The following is an 18,514-nucleotide window of genomic DNA, read 5'->3' on the forward strand; positions in this document are numbered from 1 at the left end:
CAAAGAACAGGTAGTGTATATATACAATGGAATATTACTCAACCATCAAAAAGGACCATTTGCAATGACATGCATGGAGCTAGAGAGTATTATGAAGTGAAGTCAGTCAGTCAGAGAAAGACAAATACCACATGATTTCACTCATATGTGGAATTTAAGAAACAAAACAAATGAGCAAAGGAAGGGAAAAAAGAGGCAAAACAAGAAACAGACTCTTAACTACAGCAAACACAGATGGTGACCAGAGGGGAGGTGGGCAGGGGGATGGGTGAAATAGGTGATGGGGATGAAGAGTGCACCTGTCATGATGAGCACCAGGTGTAGTATGGAAGTGAATCACTATATTGTAACCTGAAACTAATATTACACTGTATGTTAACTGGAAAGTAAATAAAAACTTAAAATTTTTTTCAAATTATTTCAACAAAATCTGAGAAGTGAGATGAGGGGTCAAAACATGCTCAACTTATTATCTTAGCCTAGGCAGAAATAACCCATAACATTTCTTTTTTTTTTTAATTATTTAAAAATAGATTTAACGTGTTTTTTTTTTTTAAAGATGTTATTTATTTATTCGACAGAGATAGAGACAGCCAGTGAGAGAGGGAACACAAGCAGGGGGAGTGGGAGAGGAAGAAGCAGGCTCATAGCAGAAGAGCCTGACGTGGGGCTGGATCCCATAACGCCGGGATCACGCCCTGAGCCGAAGGCAGACGCTTAACTGCTGTGCCACCCATGTGCCCCTAACGTGTTTCTTAAATTGAATAACAACATGAACAGAACAGAAATAATGGTGGGGGGGGGGTATTTTCATAACAAAAGCATTGCCTCAAAGGCAACTTTTTCCTCCTTATTGAGACATGAAATGATGGTATGTCTACACTTAGTGGCTTCTTAGATTCAATAAAATATGGTAATGATACAGACAACAAAAACAGCAATGACCACAATTTATCCAATGCTCATTATATTACCTACTTTACATCATTTAAATGGTCCTAGGAAACTACACCTAGGTTTTAATCTACTGACTAACCATCTAATCATGGTGAAGGTAGTCAGCCCGTGTGCCTCAGTTTTCACATTTACAAAATAAGAATAATTTGGTACTGCTGTGGTAATAAAAGAATTAACTATACATGAAGCACTTCAACAGTGTCTGGCACATGAAAAGTACCCAAATTTTTATTAATGTTCACAACAATTCTATGAGGTTGATACAAATAGTCATGTTTTCTTAATGGGGAAAAAAATCACTGCAAAGCATCACAAATAGTCATGTTTTCTTAATGGGGAAAAAAATCACTGCAAAACATCAGGAACAAAACTGATACTGAAATTCAGGACTATTTGACTACAAAGCCAATGTTTGTGACAACTATCTCAAAATGCCTCATTCTGTGATTCCTAACTATTCTAAAACATTAAGAAATTACATCAAATTTCACAATTCAAATAATCAACTTATAATAATAACCCCTACTATCAAAATTAGTAAAAATAACATAAAAGGAAAACTAAAAGCCATATGCATACAGAAATGAAGATATAGATTCAAAATAAAATATTAACAAATTTGGTAGTATATTACAGGAAATACTATGACCAATAGGAGTCATTCAAAGAATCAAGAATGGTCCAACACTAAGAAATGAATTAAGACAATTCATGTCATAACAAGTAAAAGAAAAAAATCTTATCACCTCAAAGGATGTTGAAAGTTATTACATTTCTAATTTAAAAATAAAAGCAAACATACAAGACAGAAGCTCTGACTACACTCTGAATGGAAGGATACTTGTTAAAGATGATACTCTTCATCTGAAAAGCAGGAAGTCAGGATTTTAAATGGAAAAACAAGAAAACTAGCTTTCAGTGCTTTTATAAAAGTTCTGAAATTCTATTTCGAGAGGACAAATAAGATCTAATATCATAATACTGAGGAGAAAAAGCAAAAGTAATCATCATTTGCATATAACTATCTTCCCAGATGACCCAATTTAAAAAATTAGATTTAATGACAGGAGTTTAGAAAATTGGCATTCTAGCACCAACAGAAAGCCTGAAAACATAAAGGAAAAAAGATTCAATACACAACTGGAAGAAAAAATTTTTAAACCTTAAAGACCCATGCATGACAACTGCACAGAGGAATCTACTGAAGAGTTAAATGAAACTTGAATAGAGAAATATCCAATATTTTAGGACGAGATGACTCAACGTTATAAAGATATTAATCAGTCCACAATAGCCAAATCATGGAAGGAGCCGAGATGCCCTTCAACAGATGACTGGTTTAAGAAGCTGTGGTCCATATATACAATGGAATATTACTCAGGCTATCAGAAAGAACGAATTCTCAACATTTGCTGCAACATGGACGGCACTGGAGGAGATAATGCTAAGTGAAATAAGTCAAGCAGAGAAAGACAATTATCATATGATTTCTCTCATCTATGGAACATAAGAACTAGGAGGATCGGTAGGGGAAGAAAGGGATAAAGAAAAGGGGGGTAATCAGAAGGGGGAATGAAACATGAGAGACTATGGACTATGAGAAACAAACTGAAGACTTCAGAGGGGAGGGGGTGGGGGAATGGGATAGACTGGTGATGGGTAGTAAGGAGGGCACGTATTGCATGGTGCACTGGGTGTTATACGCAACTAATGAAGCATCAAACTTTACATCGGAATCTGGGGATGTACTGTATGGTGATTAACATAATATAATAAAATAAAATTAAAAAAAATAAATAAAGATATTAATCATACCTGATTTACCAATACATTTAGTTAAACTTATATCAAAATTCCAAAAAAGATCTGTAAGTTTATGATGAATTTTGGGAAAATGTTTGTTTCTGTTAAGCTTTAACCTGACACAATGATTCTAAATTTAACAACAACAAAGAAATGTAAGAATGAAGAGCTAACTTTTTAATGACTAATAAAAAAGAGACCTACCCTGTCACATAGTAGGTATTCACTACTTATCTGCTATCTGCACGAGTTACTGAAAACTACAATAATTCTAAGAGTATGATACTAATTCCAGGAAATAACAGAAAAATCAATGGAACAGATTTGAGAGTAAAAAACAGAGTTATTTTATAAGAGAGAAGTTAATATATAATAAATGTGTCATTTCAAATTAGTGGGAAAAGATTAATTTATTCAATATATTATAAACAACTATCTGAAGACCTAAGGAAAGTTAGAAGTCTATTTACAACCATAGACAAATATAAATTCCAGAAAGATTAAAGACGTGCATAAAAAATAAAACTGAGCAAGTACTCACAGTAAATACAGACATACATTATTATGATTTTGGGGTGAAGAAGGATTTTCAATGAATTACGGCATGAATATTAAGTTACGAAAGAAAAACCTGATGGACTTTTTTAGGTAACAATACTCAAAACTTACCCATAGCAAATATAAACAAAGGAAAAAGCAAATACGAAACTAAGAGAAAAACATGAACAGACGTATTAAAAGATCTTAAAGAAACCAATATGCCAAAAGTAAAATGGGAAATGATGCCAACAATCAATTCACTTAAAAATACAAATGGCCAAAAATATATGAAAAAATATACCAATTCATTAGAAAACAAATGTATAAAAATAAAAGCAATGAAAAAAAGTCTGTTTATCAAACACAGTGTCCGACTATAAAGAATGAGAATCGTACTGCTGAAAACCAGGTGACAGACAAGTCATTGTAACGAAAATGTAATTTGTTAATCTTTCTATAGAGAAATTCAGCAATATATATCTCACTTCAAGTGTCTATATCCTTTAAAGTAACAATTTTGTTTACAGTAATTCATCTTAAGAAAAATTCTGGGGCGCCTGGGTGGCACAGTGGTTAAGCGTCTGCCTTCAGCTCAGGGCGTGATCCCGGTGTTGTGGGATCGAGCCCCACATCAGGCTCTTCTGCTATGAGCCTGCTTCTTCCTCTCCCACTCCCCCTGCTTGTGTTCCCTCTCTCACCGGCTGTCTCTATCTCTGTCAAATAAATAAATAAAATCTTTAAAAAAAAAAAAAAAAGAAAAGAAAAGAAAAAGAAAAATTCTGGTAAGTATGCAAAACGCTTTGAACAAAGATTACCGGTACGGCACTATTCAACAGGGGAAAGAAAGACATAAATGTCCGTCTACTGACAAATACATAAATACACATTAAATCCATACAAATATATATTAAAATATTAAAAGACCATTAAAATGTATATATTTACTGACATCCAATTATACCTATATTAGTAAGTGAAAAAAGCAGAATGTATTCTATGACCCTACTTTAATAAAACTACTTATTTTAAAAGTATGTAACAAAAATCTGGGAAACTATATACAACAAAATATAACACAGAGTCTCTTTAAAAAAAAGAACGATTTTTCTCTCACTTTTTTTTGCTTGCCCATATTCTTGAAATCTTATTTTCTAAACCTGCTTTTTTTTCTAGAAATTAAAAAAAAAAAAAAAAGACATTACTAACTACTGAAGTACAAAGATTATCCACACATGGTAAATGGGGGAGCTGGTTCTAAAATATCATGTAAAATATTATGGTTCCATTATTTTAAGAGTGTGTGCATATATATATTTTTTTATGTATATATATTTATTTAAAAATATATTTTTTAAAAACCTGTTATATTGCAAAACTCTGGAGTATAACAAAATCTCTGGAATAAACACAAACTCCAAAATATATAAAAATTTCAACAGTGTTTATCTCAAGAGGTGTGCCATGGAGGATTTCCTGCATTTTTAAATTTTCTCACAATGAGAAAATGTTATTTTTACATTAAACACACATACTTAAGTTGTATACTTAAGATCTATATTCATCACGTCAATAAAAATATGCTACAGAAGTTTACATGATAAAAAAAGGTAGGAAAATGGGTTCAGCTGTCGATAGAGATTTAATATCCATTTAATTCAAAAGAGCTTCATGACACAAAACACTCACAGTTAAAGACATTGGTTTCTCATGTAACTATAAATAACCTATCTTATTAATACCAGTACTCACCCCGTATCTTTCAGCCACAATGTCTTCAAAATTCCTATTCTGTTTCTCAGCTTGTTCCTTCATTCTTTGGTAAGACTTCTTCAGCCAGCTTAATCCACCATCTTCTACTACTGAAACTAAATTCCAATACTAAATGTCAGTTATATATTTCATGTGGTTAGAACACAATCAATATTTACTGCTTCTATAATAATTTCTAAAGTATAAATTAGATATTTTCCCCAGAACATGTAAGAATCTTAAGTGTATTTAAAATTCAACATATTAAAAGAAAATAAAATTCAACATATTATTTATTTATTTTTATTTTTTAAAAAAAGATTTATTTGCGAGAGAGAAAGCACGAACAGGAAAGGCAAGGACAGAGGGAGAAGGAGAGAATCTGAAGCAGACTCTGTGTTGAGCACAGAGCCCGACACAGGGCTCAATCCCATGACCCTGAGATCACCACCTGAGCTAAAACCAAGAATTGGATGCTTAATCGACTGCACCACCCAGGTGCCCCTCAACATCTTATTTATATAACTATATATGCAAGGTACAGATTTTAGGGACTGAGGAAGGCAAAAATAAATAAAACTATCCTCAAAAAAACTGCAATCTAAGAGTAAGAGGGTAAGAGCATATAAGTAATAACAATAAGGATAATATATAACAACAATAAAAAATATAAATAATTATAGAAAAATGAGAGAGATGAATTATTTCTAAATGGGAGGTCAGGGAACATTTTACAGACCAGGCTTAAAACTATGAGTGGGATTTCTATAAACAAAGATAAGAACAGGCAGGGCATTCTCAGAAATAAAGAATAAAAGTACACACATTGCAGGGAAAAAGCTACCTCAAATACAGCATGAAGAACAAATAAGGAAATTACAGATGATAATACTGAAATGTATAGCAAAATAAATTATTCTATGCAGTCATGATTACCAACTATGAAAATCTGAATGCCTTCAACAAACTTTATTAAGCGCCTGTATTTCCTTCTACACACATCACACTTTTGATATAAAGAAATCTAATCAATTACTTCAGCCAAAACCCTGTTCCTGATTTTCCTTGTCCAAAAATAGGATTGCTTTAGATCACCCCAGTTCTATAATCAACAAAAAAGTACAAAGACCACAAAAGACATGTATGGAAAAGTCCGCAGTAGTGCCAGCTTAGAAAACAATCCAAATGTCCACCATCAGTAAAACGTATATATAGCATAAATTATGATATATTCGTAAAATAGACTGTTATACAGCAATGAAAATCAATGACTACACCTCTACACAACAACATGGATGACTGAAAATGTGACCACAAGCGGCAGGAACCAAAAGGGAGCAAAGTACTTACCACATGATTCCAGGAAAAACTGACTTTGGTGCTAGAAAGCAGAACAGTGGTCACCCTCTGACAAGAGCATAGAGACTAGAAGGGCCACAAAGGGAGCATGTTACGATGCTAATAATGTTCTGTTTCTTAAAAGGTGTGCTGATGACATGGAGATTTTCACTTTGGGAAAATGATCAGTCTGTACAGTTAACGGCTTGTGTATTTTTCTGCATGTGTTAAATATTAATAAAAAGTTGAAAGAAAAAAAGATTTTTCAATCCTCTAATTCCAGTCTCAGTCAAATCTCAAAAGTTTGCCTTTGAGCAATCCGAATCTTCTAAGATAATGAGTCTTTCTTTACAGGTCTAAAATACTTTGTACTTCAAAACCTAGATCTCTAGGTAACTCAATGATTCACTTTTGTTTCAAGTTTATTTTGCTCTTGCTCTCTTTTTCTTATTTTATATAGTCTATGAGTTCAAAATTAACAATGCAATTAGTGAAGGAACTTAGTCTAAATCCCCAATTTACACAAAGAGAAACCCACTGCTTTTAATACCTATGTTAATATCCCAGCTACACAAGTTCAGAGTTATCTATGAAACTGATAAAATGCTGATGGGCAGAGTGAAGATTTTCTGAACAATCACCAATACATAAACTTAGTTCAGAGAAAAAAAACTCAAAGAAAAAGGAAGACTTTTATTCTTCTGTGCTAACATTTATCAAGGAAATCAAACAAGAATAAAGATTTTCAGTGAATTCAGTTATGAGTAAAATTCACAATCTTAGATATATTTATATAATAATATCTTTAGTTGGTTATATGTTCTATTTCAATAGTATCACTAATCTTATAATTAGAGATACAATAATAAAATATTTTTAACAGGAAAAATCATCAGATTTTTAAAAGCAAATAAAAAAATAACAACTTGCAGAGCACCATTCATCATGAAATTCACTCTAACAAATATTTAGTAAATATTTACTATATGAAAATGTGTTAAACATAGTAGGAAGTAAAAACATGAATAAAACACAGTCCCTATCCACTATGCTGACATAAAGATACATCAAATAAGTTCAGTAAACTTACAGTATACCTTTAATATATACCTATATCTGAAGCAAAAACTTAAGAGACTAAAAGTAATGCTTCCCATCATAATTAAAGGTTACACTGTTAGACACAAAATACATCCAAATGAATCCAGGCTGCATTCCCCATTTTTCTCAGAAGATAAATAATAAAAAAAAATAGCAATAAACTAAATATCAGGAGACCTAGATATTAGTCTCGCTCCTCCTACAAACTAGCTGTAAGATCTTAAGTCTCTGACTTCCCTGGACCTTTGCTTCGGTAATACAGGGCAGTTGATAAAAGCCACTTGTGAAATTTCTTCCAATTCAAAATAGTCTAAAAGAGAAAGCCAAAAAATAGAGGGAAAAATATACATAGACAGAACAGAAATACATCAGAACAGTCTGTAGGCAATAATTTCTACTAACTACGGAGCAGCAAATACAGTCTCGTAGTGAAGAATCCGAAGTAAATAAACCCGGACGAGCTGTCAGAAGACCTGGGTTCTAGGACCACTCATATGACCACAAGCAAACTAGCAGTGTCTCCCAGCCTTAGTTTCCCGAGCTATAAAATTTAGGACAATCACATCGACATTGCTATCTTCACATGGCTGCTGGGAAAATGAGCTCACATGTTAATGTGCCATGTAAACTAAAATTATACAAATATTCCCATTACTAAAATATGGTTTAAAATAATTCTGTATGAATGCTGAGAACAGTTAACTTAGTTGTCCACTTAATTTTTTCTAAGGAAAAAAGATCAAGATCAACGAATTAATTTTTGAAAATATGGCACCTCGATCATTAAAAAAAAAAAAAACCTGTCGATAAAATCTTCCCAAAACATTTCATCATAAGGACTCAAGTATTTGACACTGTCATCATTAAGTCTTTTGTTTCCCAGGTATCGAGCTAAAAGCTCTTCTCACTGAATCCTCACAATATCTACATGAGCCCAGTACTGTGATTATTGCCTCTCACAAATGAGTAAATTGGGGAGGCGCGGGCTGCAGGACAACAGCGCTACGCAGAGCTGCCACGGGGTGACTTGTGATGGCGCTAAGGCGGCAACTGATGAACTTTCCTTGCACGACTTCTCTGGAGAGGGACAGGCAGCTGGTGAGCGGTGCTGGCCACCGGGCCCCACACGGAGAGGGGTACCCGGTTCCAGTGCACATGGTGCCACCACGCCGGGCTCCAGGACAGGCTGCAATCCGTCAGGGCCGTGCTCTTCTCCACACTCGCATACTCCCGGATAACGTGGTTTGGGAAGCTCCCTCCCTAGCACTTACAACGACCTTTTACTTTGTACATCCTGTGGGATTCCCACTGGTTTCCATTCGCATTCTACCCAGGCTGCCATGGCTGCTTTGAGAGGTCACTTCTGCCTTTCCGGTGACAAAATGGAGTGTTAACTCTTAAAAAAAAGCCACAGTAGACGCATCTGAGATGGATATTCACAATTTCTCAGAAAAGGCTGCAGAGCTGAAGGAAAAGAGAAGGCTGATGCTTACTTGCTGAAATTCATGGACAAAGATTCTGGAGGGTAAGCGCCGACCAGCCCACGCCAGGAAACTGACCCAGAATCAAAGCTTACGTATCAGGGTCAGGCCCCACCGCTTTCTTCAACAACAGGCACTATCCGATCCACTCTCAAGCAAGATGGGCTCCAAGAATAGAAGGGAAATGTGCTTTACTATGATTACCTCTGGGCTGATTTTCTAAGTGATTTGTGAAGCTGTTTCTAGACAATGTGAAACTAACCAGCCTTCGGTCCAGCCTTTAGAGCTATTTGCCTCAAGAACCTGTTGTAGCTTGTCAATTTCATAAGTACTTATTTCTGAAAACATCTTTTACTGTAAATTTAGGTTAAGAGGCAAATATCCCATGAATGCTCTGATATAAAATGCATGGTTGTTATGAAAATAGAATTGTATTTAATGTTGACTACTATTATTCCTACATGGAGTACATGTTACGTGAAGACTGAGAAACCATTTTTTTCTTACATAAAATACAGGTGCGTACGTATTTTGCAGGCAATATTCAATAGCTTAACTGGATAATATAAAATTTATCTTTCTCGTTTCATTTCTAAACTGAGCTTAACCAGGTAATAATGAAAAGAATGATAAAACAACACACATTCACCAAAATGCTGTTTTTTTCAAATTTTGCTTTACAGAGTACTTTGGCTCGGTATATTATCATATTATTCACTTAGTAAATGTATAGTACTAGCTTCTGGGGATAAAAGGTAAGCAGAAGCAGCCGCTCTCTACCCATACATAGCAGAAAAACTCACTGGAGATGGGCGTTCCAATAAGCATGTGAATACATGTGAAATCTCTACTGTAGTCAGGGTCTTGAAGCCAAAGGACACAGAGCTACCAGCACATGGAGCAGCTCACAGCCTGGTCTGGGGGTCAGGAAAGGCCCCTCCGAGGAAGCTGCAGCAGTGCTCACTCTGAAAAACGAGTAGGAGTTAGCCAGGTAATAGAAGGGGAACCTGTGCAAAGGCCCTGTGTGCCCCGTAAACAAAGGCCTGCAGGAGGAGCACCCACTGCCAGCCATCAGAGTGCACAAGGGCTGCCTGGCCTCCCAAAGGCTGTTCGTTTCTACCCCAGAAACCACGGGATACCCTGAAGAATTTTAGAGGAGGAGGCCTATGCCAGGATTGGTCTTACTTTCTGAGAACCCCACTATGGTTGTCTTGTGGAGAACCGGTTAGAGGGGCAGCAAGCAGACCACAGAGGGGCTGGCAAGGGCACAATCAGGAGATGACGTGGCCCAGGGATGGTGCACAGAGAAGCAGACTTGGTTCAGATGTAGCTAGCAGACTTTTTCTATTCTTTCCATTCTTTCCATTTTATGCTGCATAAAGGACATTTCCCATTAAAAATATTTTAAGCAAGAAACTTCTGCTTTACTTTATGCTTTTGAGTCCCAAAATTTGCTTCCATGAGCAAGGGTGAAACCTCTGGCAACAAACGGTACCAGAAAAACTCTTCCTTCTATCCCTAAAGAATGAGCCTTAATAAGTTAATACTGCATTGAATCATCCTGGGGTTTTGACTGTGTGTGGATATGTCCTTATGCAGCTATTTTCCTTAACCTCTGGATGTGCCAATTTGGCAGAACATTAAATGCTTGAACTTGACATCAAATTAAGCTGGCTGGTTTTAAACAGATTTTTTTCAAATACAAATTACATGCTCACTCTAGAAAAAAATCCGATGTAGATGTATAACAAAATAAAGGGTGAAAGTACACTTCCCTTTCCATCTTTGAGAGGCACAGAAGAGCATGCTGGGAAGTGAGCGGGCTCTGGAGCCCAACCATTTGGATTCTAATTGTGGTTTGGATACTTACTAGCCATGAACTTGAAGAATTTACTTAAACTCTTCTTGTAAAATAGGAATTAAAAACTAGAGCTGTAACTCTTAACTCCAGAGAACACACTAATGGTCAGCAGAGGGGGGGGGGGATGGGGGAACAGGTGACGGGGATGAAGGAGGGCACCTGTCATGAAGAGCACCGGTGTTGTACGGAAGTGGTGAGTCACTAAACTGTACACCTTTAACTGAGATTACACTATGTTAAATAACTGGAATTTAAATAAAAATGTTTAAAAAATGCGTAAAATGAACTCAGAGAGGTTAAGAAACTTTCCCAAAATCACAAAGCTACTAAGTGGAAATGCCAAAATTCTAATCCCAAGCAGCCTAACTCCAAACTCTGAGTCCTCAACTCGACCACTCTGTCACCTCTGCACAGCTCCTTCATACTAAAGCGGTAACACTGTTAGGTGGCTAACCAGCTCAGCCCTACCACTCGTCTAAACACAACAACTACACTATCTGCATATGCAGTCAAACCTGCAGATCACCTAAAACTTAACGTCAACTCTGGGATCGGAACCTCTGACAGACAGAAGCTGTCATTTTTCCTCCTTCTAACTAAGAATAATATGGGAAAGGGAGGTGGTGAAAGCCTGATATGAAAGGGAATGAAAAAAGGCTCTCTAAAAGCTTTATATTAGGTCATTTTTCTCGTCGTGTCTTAGATTATGCTGTTTCAGCCCGCTGAAAGATACTACCTACAGTACAACTTCGAGTCTTCCACAGTCAAGAAGTTGAGAACCTACTGGCTGCAAATACCCAAAGATTCAGTTTGTCAATTCTCAGTGTTCTCCACAGGTTTATTTACTAACTGTCCTCTGACAACGGTGCGGCAAAAGCCTGGATCGAAAAATTGGGTCAACATAGTAATGGTTCAGTGAGCTAACCTACGGCCCTAAACTTTTGCTTTTAAATTACTAAAAAAGCATCTCAAAGAGATTCTTGTGTGACGACAGTGACTGTGTTACAACCCAGCAGAGACATTTCTCCCATGCTGAAAAGCAATAAAGACAATGCTACAATTACTAACAGCTTCGGCAAAACCACTAAAGAAAAAACATAAACAAGCCCCCAGGGTGGCTCTAGGAACAGCTCCACATAAAACATAAAAAGAATTTTTATGAATGGCCAAAATAAAAATAAACAATACAACAAAAAGCAGGAAAATACTCTGATGAACCACTAAAAGGAAAAGATAACACAATAACTGACAATGCCGTTATCTCTGCTGTAGGTTAGCCGCAGTTACATAAACTGTTCATGGACTAGTCACCACAACACCTAATTGACATATAAATATTTTTAAAATTATGGTATCAAGTGTGATTATGTGACACTTAAATATTTTATCTCCATCTGCTGGAAAATAACAGCACTATCCTAAGGTAAATAACAAATTTTATGCATGCTGGCAAAGTAGGAGTTTCTGAAGATACGAAATCACATCTTTAATATTTATACATTATTTTCATGAGATCTCAGACTTAATACTTTTTTACATTTTAATACAGAATTTGTATTAAAATGAATTATTATATGCTCATAGAATCATACTTTGTATTAATCCATCCAAAACAGAAACTCAAATATGGAAACATTATCAAGTATAAAAATATATACAGTTAATCAATTTGCTCCCAAACATAGTTAAAATAATCTTCCCATTTAAATAAGGCCCCAAAAGACTACAAACATTTTATTTGCTTTGTCGTTACGTTATCTGAACCTTCAGTAATAATCCACAGGTGCTCATAACATGAAACTATATGGATTCCACATCAGATAATCAATAAACTTACAGTTGTTTTGCAAATCCAGAAACAAACACAGAGCTCTGGACATAATCAAAACTATAGCACCAAGCAGAAATACTTAATATTTAAATAACCAAATCTTGCCATTGTACTACCTTTGGTCATTCCCTTGGGAATACCAAGTTATAAGACACGCCTGTGTGGGTACAACCAAAATCTAGAGATACCTTTGGTAACTGATGACGTGTTACAGTCTTCTGGTGGAAGACCTGTCCCACCATCTTTCCAGTATGGATTCAATTCTCTCTCCAGCAGTCTGGACTAGAACGAAACATTTTCAAAGATCATAATTTAAAAATAACCTCACCATAAAATATGTTAATAAATAATATATCTGAGACTTGGTTAACAGTTGTAACCTTGGACAAATATTTAAAACACTCCTAAGAGACACTCTTCTGCAACTTGCAAAAAATAACATATAAATTAACATTCATGCCTACTATCAATCAGAAATGCTCTAGGGGCGCCTGGGTGGCACAGCAGTTAAGCGTCTGCCTTTGGCTCAGGGCGTGATCCCGGCGTTATGGGATCGTGCCCCACATCAGGCTCCTCCGCTATGAGCCTGCTTCTTCCTCTCCCACTCCCCCTGCTTGTGTTCTCTCTCGCTGGCTGTCTCTATCTCTGTCGAATAAATAAATAAAATCTTTAAAAAAAAAAAAAGGAAGAAATGCTCTAGGTGCAGAAGACCTAATAAACAGTCAATATGCCTAACTCAGCCCTTGATAGCTTATGACATAGTGAGGAACAGAGACAATAAACAAGTAACTGACAAGGGCTCTGAGGACAGAAGTGCAGAGTGCTAGAGCCACACACAAATTAAACCTCTTTCGCACTGAAAGATCAGGGACTTTCTAGAGGCAGTAATACGTGCAGCCTCAGAACTGAAAAGGAGCAAGATTTAGCCAAATTCTCTTTTGTGAGAGAAGAAGGCAAAGAGATGCTCCAGGGAAAAGGAATAACAGCATGTTCATAAAACCCTCGAGGAAACAGAAAACTTTCAAGGAACTTAAAATGATCCAGACTGTCTAAAACCTAGAAGTATGAGTGAGTACTGATAAGAGATTAGGTTGTAGAATCATCAGGGATGAGGGCCAACTGCTGTCGGGGTTTTATGCTGGGGCAACAGTGAATCATGAAAGTGACCGGCTTTGAACTACACAAGAGCAAAGTGCGTTCAGAGTGGAGGAAAAACTGAAGAAAAGCAAGATCAGAGGCAGAAATCTGGTCAGATGATGGTGGCTACAATTGGAAAAGAGCTGATGGTAACCTCATCACCATTCAAGCGCCTCCTGTGCTCCGAGCCCTGTGCCAGGCACTGGGGCTCGAAGGAGTAAGCCAGCCAGTCCTTCCCATCAGAGCAATGGCGGCCCAGAGACAAGAGAAAGACAATGGAGCAAGTCCAACAGGGGTGAGTGCTATGAAGGTAAAACATGCTAGAGAGCTGCAGACAGGGGCACCTGACTTGACCTCAGAAGGTCAGAAAATGTTTCTTAGAGCTAATACAGTGACTACATGGAGAAGAGTGAAAAGACTTAAATGTTATTTTCTAGTACTATGAACTAACCATACTACTAGAAACAAAAATGGTGGATAAAAATTTTTTTTAAAAGCTTTTAAAAAATATTCATGAGCTGACACAACAGTACAGAATCTTCAAAGTACAAAATTTAAGTTCAAGGTTAACATAGAAAGATAAGCAAAACCATAAGGATTTGATTTTTGGTTTGTACCAAAAAAATTCCATCACCTCCCTTGTTAGACTACCACAAAAACTTCAAGGGTCTATAATCAAGGAATTTCTTCCAGTGGTCTTAACGCACACACTCAAAGAGATATACGCCAGCTTCTCAACAGGATACAAAAGCCTGGACTTACACACTGAGGAGGACACCTGACAACAGTCTAGACAAACTGTGAGATAGTATGTGAAAATATACAACAGTAAAAGGACTGGATGTATAAACAACTACCACCAGTCAGTAAGAAAAAGACAACCCTAAAAGAAAAATAAGCAAAACATAAGCAGTTCATACTATAGGAAGTCTGAATGACAAAAAAAACATGGAAAGATCTCTCACAGTAATCAGTCAAATGCATATAAAAACAATGAAATGCTATTTCTCACTTAGCATGACAAAAATTTAAGTTTGACCATACAGCTACAATGAATGGTAGAGAAACATACATGGTTGGTTGGGGCGCCTGGGTGGCTCAGCAGGTTAAGAGTCTGCCTTCAAAAGACAATTATCACATGATTTCACTCATTTATGGAACATAAGAAATAGCAGGGAGATCGGAAGGAGAAGGAAGAATGAAGGGGGGGTAAACAGAGGGGGAATGAACCATGAGAGACTATGGACTCTGGGAAACAAACTGAGGGCTTCAGAGGGGAGAGGGGTGGGGGACTGGGATGGGCTGGTGATGGGTATTAAGGAGGGCACATACTGCATGGAGCACTGGGTGTTATACGCAAACAATGAATCATGGAACACTACATCGAAAGCTAATGATGTACTGTATGGTGACTAACATATCATTAAAAAGAAAAAAAAAAAAGAGTCTGCCTTCAGCTCAGGTCATGATCCCAGCATCCTGGGATCAAGCCCTGCACTGGGCTCCCTGCTCAGGGGGAGTCTGCTTCAGGATTCTCTCTCTCCCCCGCCTTCTGTCCCTACTCCCTCTCTCTCTCTCTCTCTCTCAAATAAATAAATCTTAAAAAAAAAAAAAAAAGAAGAAGAAGAAAAGAAAAAAGAAACAGACAGACATACACTGTTGGGGCAGTATAAACTTACAATCTCTTTGCAAGTATTTGTAAAAGAAGACAGGTGCATACCTTACAATTTAGCAATTCCACTTCTAGATGTGCACCAGGGAGAAGTCCACACACACGTGTGTGAGAAAATACACACACAGACCTTCATTTGGCACTGTTTGTAAATAACGAAAGACAGCAAACAATGCCGATGTCTGCAGATTCCCACAAGAAATGGACATCAACCGTATGGCATAATTAGATGATGGAAGACTACATAGCGATTAACAGGAATGAACCAGAAATAAAATATATCCATATAAATCAATCTCTAAAACACTCTCAGCCCTTCTAGTCAAAATGGCTTATAAAGGTTCCATTCATCACAATCTCCTTGCTCAGGACAAACAGAAAAGATACACAAAATATAAAACATACTTCAGTTCAAAACAAGATAAACATCTTTGTGGACCAGAACAGAACAGAATGCAAAGTGGTAAAGTGACGTGAAACCACAGGCCTTACTGGGCTCTATGTGCGAGCAGAAAGTAACAGCCCTTAGTTCAACTGCTGCAAGTGCTCCAGGAATAGAGCCAGTTCACCAGATGAAGCCAAGGACTGGGGTGGGGACATCTCCGGCTTGTAAAAGAAAGTTGAAAAACCAGTACGCATCTCTATAACGGTCTATGGACTAGGTCTACAGATACATGCCATCGCCCATAGATCACAGCACAGTGCGGGCAGAAGAGGCCCAGAAGACAAAGACACAGCCTTGAGCATGTGTTTGCAAACCTTTTTATGACCTTCACCCAAAGAGAGATTATATGTGTTTGCTTGTATATGTGTGTGTGTGTGTGTGTGTGTGTGTGTGTCCAAAACAGAGGCTTTAGGAAACAAACTGTATCTTTATTACATGTAATACACACTGATACTTTATATGTTTAAGTGCTGATTGCAATAAATCAATTATATGACCTACATTTTGAAAAACACCAGCCTAGAGCACAAAAGATATCCTGAAAAACCAGAGGAGACATAAAATCAACACACTTCACACTGAAACTTAAGGACCATCATCAGACTTCCTCCCATTATCTTCATTTTATCCCCACCCACATTATAAGAATCAACATATGATTCTAAGGCAAGGTTCATTTATTTCAGTTAAAGAGGAAAATTTTCATAGTACAGATCAAGTTAGACCTTGAAGGATAAACAAAATGCAGACTTACAGAGAGAAAGGGAATTCACTTAGAAAGAACCAGATGAACAAAGATGCAGAGACAGAAATTTGCAGAGATACACGAGGGAAGGTGATGAAACTAGTTTGGCTGGGGTACAAATTACCTAAGAGAAAGAACCCAATCCAATGTGTTTGGACTCTATTCATGGCAGCTCTGGGGTAGGGGTGGGGGCCTTTAAAGGAGAAGAATAAATATGCCATCTTTGTTTTCCATCCAAGCTCTGAACAAGTTCAGTAATACAACAAAACCTTAAGGAAATAAAAGACAAAAATGACCTTTATTGCTGATGAAGGCTAAATTGGAAGAGAATTTTTCTTTCAGTAAAAACCAAATGGGCCTATTATTGTGTGAACAGCACAATGAGGCAGACGTTCCCAGGTGTAGTCAGCACCGAGCCAAGCCCACCTCCCCGGACTCCCCACACGGCCTCTACAGGTAGCCTGGTCCATAAGCAGGAAGCACAGGGCTAAGCCACATACTCCCAGTGCATTCTTTCCAAATTTTCCAGAAGAAAATTTACTCCATATCCTCAAGGACAGAATGAGGAAAGAAGGTGGCACAAAATACCACTAGTGGAGATTCTTCCACCAGAAAGGACCTTAGCAATGGTTAAGACATTCCCCTTCCCTTGAATCACGAGGCCTTCTAAACAGAGTAACACCATGATCAGAGCTGTACTTTTTTGAAAAGACTAACCTGAGACCCATCACAGGACGCTGCGTGAGAAAGGAAGAGCTTATTGAAACTGTTCACACAAGAGTGAATCAGGGCCTAAACCTGTTCCAGGGGCTGTCCCCAGTTCATCACACACACGAACTCCACTCCAATACAGATGAGACAACTGAGGCACACAAAAGAGAAGACATACAACTAATAAGGGACAGACACTTCAGCAGGAATGACAAAGATAATATACACGCAAAAGACAAAAACTTTTCATAGGCAACTGAGCAGATCCATGGATGCTGGCTCGAATGAATCAGAGAAGTTCATATAAGAGTTTGTAAGAAAAGATTATGCTAATTAGAAAGCTTGGAATTCGGAGCTGGAAAGGTGGTGAGATAGGACAAAATGATTACCATTTCTCAGGAAAATGAATATGGTTTTATGTCACTGTATTTCTAAGAATAACTGGTCACTATTTCCATCTATTAAAGGTATTCAAGGGTTTACTATGTTTTATGGTTTGATATGGAGGACAGGCCTAAACAGGATACGAACAAAACATAAGACCACAAGCCAGGGTTACCCTAACACACCAACACATCAAGGCCCACCAATAGCAGAGCAGGATTTCAGAAGCAAGCTTGTGATGGCCTGGATAATCCCAACTTCCAGACCACATGCAGCTCCACTGTGCATGGTCACCCCCCTAGTGCTACATGTACTTGCCCTCTCCTCTCTGAATACAATGACTCCAACTCCGTCACGTCCCAGAGACAAAGATATGTTCCAGAGCTGAGTCAAGTTGATCCCAAAACCCCTGCCTTCCAATGTTCCACGTGAGTAGGTGCTTAATTAATAAACCAATACCATGTACCACACCTGCATTTTCAGAATTAAAATTAAATTGGGGGGAGGGACACAAAACAACACTGCTGACAGGACTTATGATCACTCTCACCTTTTTCATTTATTTGTCCCTCTATGGTGTGTTCAAGGTAAACTCTTAAAGACAATCTTCTTGTTCACTAATTCTCTCTTCAGCTGTATTCAATCTGTTGTTTACTCATTTACTGAGTTTCTAATTCTAAATCCAATTGTGATATTTTTTACTTCTATAAGTTCTTGTTGGCGCTTTGCCAGATCTGCCTTCATAATAAGATTTTATTT

At 37.3% G+C, this 18,514-nt stretch overlaps 1 protein-coding gene across 3 annotated transcripts in view; it reads right to left on the bottom strand.

Moving 5' to 3' along the window:
• CWF19L2 (CWF19 like cell cycle control factor 2) overlaps positions 1-18,514 on the bottom strand; it is a 128,032-nt gene that overhangs the window by 89,312 nt on the left and 20,206 nt on the right. For all 3 annotated transcript variants that reach the window (XM_011236959.3, XM_019809682.2, XM_002928982.4), the window contains exons 6-7: positions 12,850-12,943; positions 5,050-5,165 (exon numbers count right to left, since the gene is read on the bottom strand). In XM_011236959.3, coding sequence (XP_011235261.2) covers positions 5,050-5,165; positions 12,850-12,943 — 210 coding nt within the window. The remainder of the gene's footprint in view (positions 1-5,049; positions 5,166-12,849; positions 12,944-18,514) is intronic.

Source organism: Ailuropoda melanoleuca, chromosome 8 (genome assembly GCF_002007445.2).
Source record: "Ailuropoda melanoleuca isolate Jingjing chromosome 8, ASM200744v2, whole genome shotgun sequence".
NCBI classification, from domain to species: Eukaryota; Metazoa; Chordata; class Mammalia; order Carnivora; family Ursidae; genus Ailuropoda; species Ailuropoda melanoleuca.